The sequence below is a fragment of the Drosophila arizonae genome, chromosome X (genome assembly GCF_054131065.1).
Source record: "Drosophila arizonae isolate 15081-1271.41 chromosome X, UAZ_ARI_1.0, whole genome shotgun sequence".
In the NCBI taxonomy this organism is placed as follows: Eukaryota; Metazoa; Arthropoda; class Insecta; order Diptera; family Drosophilidae; genus Drosophila; species Drosophila arizonae.
In genome coordinates, this window is record NC_142927.1 from 29,215,218 (window position 1) to 29,222,235 (window position 7,018).

At 44.5% G+C, this 7,018-nt stretch overlaps 1 protein-coding gene across 2 annotated transcripts; it reads right to left on the reverse strand.

Annotated features, from left to right (window-relative positions):
• Positions 1–1,391: 1,391 nt before the first annotated feature.
• Positions 1,392–5,953, reverse strand: LOC108620249 (lipase member H-B). Of its 2 annotated transcripts, none has more exons than XM_089474289.1 (5): positions 5,589–5,953; positions 5,144–5,386; positions 4,922–5,076; positions 2,220–2,696; positions 1,392–2,157 (listed from the first exon to the last, which is right to left on the reverse strand). In XM_089474289.1, exons 1-5 carry the CDS (start codon positions 5,648–5,650, stop codon positions 1,721–1,723), a joined length of 1,374 nt encoding a protein of 457 aa, XP_089330415.1. In that variant the 5' UTR covers positions 5,651–5,953; the 3' UTR covers positions 1,392–1,720. The 2 variants fall into 2 exon arrangements, with proteins under 2 accessions (XP_089330415.1, XP_017872647.1); XM_018017158.2 differs by having other exon boundaries at positions 5,144–5,383; positions 5,589–5,950.
• Positions 5,954–7,018: the final 1,065 nt, after the last annotated feature.

Below are 7,018 nucleotides of genomic sequence, written 5' to 3' on the forward strand. Positions count from 1 at the left end.
ATATATAATTGCTTTTGTTAATGTCTTCGATTTGCTAGTTCGCAGGAAGCGCACTTTCCGATTATTTATCATATTAGCTGGGAGTAAGCGAAATCTATTCAGTCTAAGGCTATTAAGTTCCTGAAATGAGTCTAGTATTATATTTATGAAACTTTCTTGACATGAAAGTCAAGCTCGCCCTCCAATTTTAAATTTTGCAAGTGTAATACAGTAATATGACTATAGCCAAGTTCTTTGAATACATCTGCATGTCTTCTCAAATTTACCTTAGCCTTGTTAAGAACGGCTGTCAGCAAATGGGAAAAACGTTTAGGGAGTTCCTAAAGCTGATTCATAAAATTCGGCGCTTGCTGAGGCACAGCATGCTCGATTCGAGCCCGCGCCTATCGATGTCTGACCCCTATATTATAAAGCCCCCAGGGGCCAGAGGGTAGTCGATTTCGATACTTTTTTGCAGCTCAGCCCGGCTGGGTCTGCCTGTGGCTGTTCGTTCTATTTCCGAATTCAATTTTTATACGCTGGTAACTTTTAAAATTTCTAATTAATTTGGCAGGTATCGAATGTTGTTTCTACATGCTACCTACAGCAGGTTGTCCGAATGAAAACAACGGCCCACACAGCGAGCACACAGAGATATATGTGTGTGTGTGTGTGTGTGTGTATATTATGTTGGTACATACAGTCGAGTACAGGGACTGGCAGGAAGTCATTGACGTGCAACAAAGTTCGGCCCTGGCTGGCAGCACACACAGCGTATACGCAACGTACACTGGCGGCTGCACTTTACAGTTAATCGTAAAACAAAATGAAAAGCGAAAACAATAAACTGAAATTCAATTTTCGCATTGTAAAACATAATTTTCTACAACTTTACGTCAGCTGGCCTTTCGCATTGGGCACGCCTCGGCTAAAAGGTAGTTAATATTTGCCGTCTACATGAGACCAGCTCTGCTTTTATTTAGCTTGTTGTTCGTTTTCTTGCCCCAGCTCCTGGGGCTCCTGCTCCTGCTGCTGCTCCTTCTGCTGCTGCCCCTCCTCCTGCTACTGTTGTTGCTGCTCCGTTACATTCCACTTGAGTTGCGAGTTGTTTTTGCTCGGTGCTTCCTGTTTTGAAATTTATGGCGCCGTCGTCGCCAGCGCGGCCGTCGACTTCGCATGAGTTATGTGAGTTGCATTTCTACAGCCAGCCAGGTCTGGTTGGGTCTGGTCGGGTCTGGTCCTGGCCGGGGGTCCAGAACCTTGTCCACGTTAAGTGTTAAATTATTTTATGTTCATGTGCACCTATATCAGTATGTAGATGTCAGACGGAGAGACAGCCAGCCCGACCCCTCTTAATTATGAGCGGCCATTTTAGCCAACACGTTAGACAGCTTCTAGCATGCACTGAGTGCTTGTTTTTCCTTTCTTTTCATTTTGCATTTTTTATTCGACAATAATCAACTTAACACCAACAGATTGTTGTTGCTACTCTATTCATTTGCTGCCAAGAACAATGCGCGACTCTCGACTCTCGACTCTCGACTCTTGACTCTGGAATGTGGAGCACACGCGGCACAAATGGTCTGGTAGGGGCGTCACTCTTATTCTTCTTCTGGCTCTCTTCTTTTATCGGACATGCATATCGAATGATTCTCCTGCATATAACAACAACAACACTAGGAACTAGTTCCGCTCAACTCCCTCTCCCACTCTCCCTCTCGCTCGCTCTCCTTCTGTGGGCTCATCTGGACGGGCAGCGATGGCGCTCACGGCTGCGCCTTCGCCACCGTCGCGTCCACTGCGGAGTGCGGCCCAGAGGGTCGGCGGTAGTTGCCATCGCTGTTGCTGTTGCTGTTGCTTTTAGTGTAATTGCTTCGTCTTTAGCTGAGTGCCTGGCGCTAATGCGATTCCGATTGTGAGACCTATCCCAAATCCAATTCCAGCGGCGATGCGGCCGTTGCCGTTGCACGTAGGGGTGGCTCGAGCTGGTGTCGAAATAGAAGCTACCCTGTATCCAGCGGCGCGAGTGGATGCCGAATACGGCGCGCCGATTGTTATCGCAGTAGCCCGCGCGATAGGCACGATAGCTATCGCACTCATAGCCAATGAAGGGGTACTGCGGGTCCATGGACTGCCTGAAGAAAATCGCAGCTGCCGAGTGACTGCAGGCGATGGGATCTACGGAGGAATGGAGGATTATATCTTGTCTCTTTCGGCACAGCTGTCCACCCATCACTCACTTGTATTCTGCATGTCGCGCAGATTCATAAACATCAGACAGTTGCTCTGAGGCGCTCGCCCGCCATTCGGGTAGAAGTCGGCGTGGCCGCACTTCAGGCTCGTGCCCAGCGTGCCGCCCGAGGTGTGCAGCACCTGGACGAACTTGGCGTCCGTCTTGTCCAGCCGGTACTTGGGGTGCACATCCGCGGGCAGCGTGAACAGCGGCCCAGCCGGGTCCAGGCCAATGATCTGCTCCACCTGCCCGCCCAGCACGGCGCCCGCATAGCCAGCCGCATGGGCTCCCAGGCTATAGCCAGCCAAGGTGATGTTCTGCCGATTGAAGTGCTGCGGCCGCATTTCCTCCAAGGCAATGATAATGCCGGCGACCGTCAGGCCAACGTCGAAGATGGACATCGAGGCGCTTTTGTAGTCGTTCTGCGACAGATTGCCCCAGTCCACGACACACACATTGTAGTCCTCGTCGAAAAGCGTCCAAGCTGTCGAAATGTTGGGAAGGAGCATTAAACAATGTTCACAATAGAGCTACATGCATATGTATGTAGATGTAAACGGTGCTACCGGAACTAAGGGAATATATGTGTTATACATATGTAGTATGTATCTATAAACCATCAGCTGAGCAAAGATTGCCTTCCATGCACTCAATATCTGCCAGATAATGTGATAGAAAGAGATAGACAGAGAGAGAGAGAGAGAGAGAGAGAGAGAGAGAGGGAGAGAGAGAGAGAGAGAGAGAGAGAGAGAGAGAGAGAGAGAGGGAGAGTGGCAATGGAGTGAGGCAGATGTATTCTGACTCCTATAGCTACAGCGGCAAATTAGAAATATATAAAAATATGAAATAGACCAACGGTAGGTCTCAACAATAAGAAAAGAATATATATGAAACAAGTCCAATATTAATATATTTAAGGAACTGAGTATTAAGAATATAATGATTTGACCCAAATAACTTTAAAACATTGTGATTACTTAAACTTCATTTAATCACCAGCTTCTGTATCCATCCATCAATATCCATCAATATTCTTCTCAAACTGGACAAGGCTTGTCAAGCAACTTTACATATAATCGACAAATAGACGCTCTTGACTTAAGGATGAATTTAGGCAGGAGTCTGTGTATAATTTAGTACCCAGGCTCAGAAGAATAACGAATTATACTAGTTGGACCACAACAATTACGTGTCATGATTCTACGATGTCTAAGAGAAGTGCTCAGAAAATATTTCGCCGCATGCTGGCGAGTTTCACTTCGATCCCTCAACTGTGTGGATTTGATATATATATTTTAAAGTTTCAATGAACTTTTTAAGTTTTTTTTTTTTTTTTCTTTTTTTTATGAGACTTACTTATAATTTTTGGTTTAATTTCAACAAGAAACTTTAAACCTCGTAATGACAGTAAGTGACAATGATATTAAAAAACAAGTAAAAAAGCTGAAGTCGGGCATTACCGACTGCCTACTACTCATCCACAGCCCATTTTCTGATCTGCCAGTTTTGAGCTAATAGCTAATAATGTACAAATAACATAAATATTCAGCTATAACAAAATAAAGTTTTATATCTGTAAGCTTTCATAAAATATGTCATTTGAGTTGTTAACAAACTATCAGCAACGAAACGACAAAGAATACTTTTGTTCAGCATTTATAACTTGGTGTGTTCATTATCCCAATCCTTCATTATCAAGTATGCGCCTTGGTAAACTTTGGCTACTTAAGTCAACGTCAACAAACCTTCAGTTAATTACACTGGGATATGGAATATGGAGGCCCGGCCGAGCCTCGCCTAAACATATATGCCACACATGTCGCCTTCCTGTGATGCTGAGAGGTCTGGACGAAACTTAGAGCTAGCTATAAATTTAAACGTAGTCATTGCTCACACATAAGCATCAACAATAAATCACTACAAAATGAACTCCATTCCAGCATGATGCCAGAAGACCTATCCATAGTTGATGGATGACGCAGTACACTCAAGGGGATCTCTTTCTCACTACACTTTCCTAATTGTTGCATTTCACTTGCATCTCAATATTGAAATTATTGCTCACGCTCAAAAGCCTCTCCTACATAATCAAATACTCAAGTTGAAGTAACAGCAAATTGCATAAGGATTTAGAAATGCATATCTAGGGTAATATTTAATTTTATGTATGTATAAAAATAACTGCCACACCTTCACGAATTTTAATATTTCTAGTTTTGTAGCATCCACATAATAGTCTAACATAACGTTTGAAATTACAAATTGTAACTAATTATAAATTTTGAGAAAAAAAAAAAAAAAAAAAAAACATACGAGCTGCCACGCCCAAATATGCATCGTCTCTTTGAATCTGTTTATAAAAAGTTTAAATTTAAAGTGAAATATTATTCCTATTGCGATCAGGTTTGGAGCAACAATTGATGTTGAGCTGAGAAACGAAACAATTCTCAATAAGACAAGCAATTGACAAAGAGAAAGTGGTGATAAAATAGTCTAACTGAAAAGTCTGATTGGAAACCAACTTGTGAGGAGGCAATAGGGGAGCTAAAGAGTTATGTCAGCGGGTAAAGTTTCCAAAACTTTCCAGAACAAGTCTACGACAAATGAATATTGGGAGCTAGGGTCTGGCATGAGCCGCTGAGTTCATGAAATTAAAATTGAGAAAATTCTTGAAATCGCATGCAAGTTAGTGTTTCTCGCTTGGCTTACTCAGTAGGAGCTCCTGCACCCAGTCCTTGCTGCCCTGATCGTTCCAGCCGTGCAGAAATAGCGCCAGCTTCTTATTGGCATCCAGGCGACGAAATCCGCGCAGGTCTCCGAGCTGCAGATGGAAGTGCACTTCGTCGCCCAGACTGGCGTCGGAGCTGTGGGTGGCATGAGAGGAGGAAGCTGGGATGAGGATCTTGGGGAGCTCGGCATGACAGCACTTACATGGTGCGGCACTCGAACACAATGCCATAATTGAGATGAGCGCGCTCTAAGCTGTTGCTCAGCATCGTCTCCTGCATGTAGCGAAAACTCTTCTGCAAGATATCCCATTTGTGCAGATGGGCGCCAGAGCCGCGGATGTTGCCCAGCAGCAGCAGCAGCAGCGGCAGCAGGCAGGCCCACAGCCAGCCAGAATCATGGTAACTAAGGTGTTGCTTCTCTTGTCGCTTCCGCCGTCTCCAGCTGCTGGGGCAGAGATAGGGAGAGAGGGAGAGTGAGAGAAAGAAATGCAAAATATTACGAGCTAAATTAATAAATCAAATCTCGACAAAGAATTTTAGCTATGCGGAAGGGCGAAACCGGCAAATGAGTTAGACAAAGACAGAGTTAGCTAGAGTGAGCGAGAGGGCGCGAGAGCCAAGAGAGAGCTCAGACAGGTAGCACGTACTAGATTCCACGAGACGCGAATCGGAGTCGGTAAATTGGACCGCTTGGCTTGCCCCCTGACATACTACTGAGCCCAGAGACGCTCGCGAGCGACGTCCAAGCGCTGCTTTAGGCTCCAGCACCAGTCGGCTGCACGTCTAGGGCCCCGCTGATGACCCTCGCGTTAGCAGAGATGGCCGCCAAGTGAGCTTCAGGGCTGCTGGCAGCGCCAGCTCTTGTTCTTGGCGCAAGCTCGCTCCGTGTTTGCACAAGTGAAAGTAAAGCTTGTAACGGTGTTCTTTATCTTTGTCGCTGTGGCTGAGCTGCGGCTGTATTCGTGACTTGGGCAACTTGACTGATCTTGACATAAAAGCATCTCTGGCTGTGCTGACGAACTGATACCTGTTTGGATTTTACGAGACAAGACAATCAACAGACGCCAGTCGTCGCCCACCGTCAGCTGAGCAAACATAACAAACAAAAATTCGATCGTAAACATCATTGTAAAATCGAGACAATCGAGCTGCATTTATGCTACTCAGCACGCCTTGTAGATCATAAACTGGGAGAGTTTTGAGTGCCAAATATTCGGGGCCCTTTCTACCTCGCTCGAATACACTGAGAGAAAAACAGTGGCTGCTAGATGAAAGCAATTTGGAATTTCACACAAATATACACAAGATAAATCTGCAGAAGCTCATTCAGATTCATGCTACAAAGGGCATTTAGTCATGGACCCCATGTATATTGTCACTCCCAGCAATTATCATAGCTTGATTAGCTATGATTTTACAAACTCTTTTTATTGGATTAGTTACGAATTCGAGTAAGAGTGGCGGCAGTGGACGCAACTGAAAGACATTTAGACTCTAATTTTAGATCAAATCATAAAAGTTTCACGCTCTCCCTCAGTTTCTCTCTCCATCTCTCTCTCTCTCTCTCTCTCTTTCTGTCATCTTGTGTCCCTCAGACTGCGAAGCTCTCTAGATCGATAGGCAACGAAAGCGTGCACAAAGCACAAGTCATGCTAATGATGACAACTCAACAAGATGATTAAGAATTCCAACCGAATACCAATTCGTGTTTATCTCCTTTCTTCATTCTATTACAATTATCAAGCTTCTATCTGGAGCTTCTACTTTTATCCACTTATAAACCCGTTTTCGACTCTGCTCACAAGACGAAATATCAAATTGAATGCTTTTTCTAGACAAATTTTTGTTTTTCTGCCCATTTCAGAACAGTACTGAAAAGTGGGCCTGGGCCATTTTATGACTAGCTCATTGTGTTCACGTGAAGCAGTCTTAGCTGTTCTGTCGTGAGAATCTAGTTTGTGATCTGTTTCCTCTGCACTATTTAAAAACAATGGGGAGTGCCAGACTAAGAGATACCCTGAGGGCTTCTCTTTTAAACATATTAGCTTTAAGCTTCACATCAAATCAGACTTTCCAA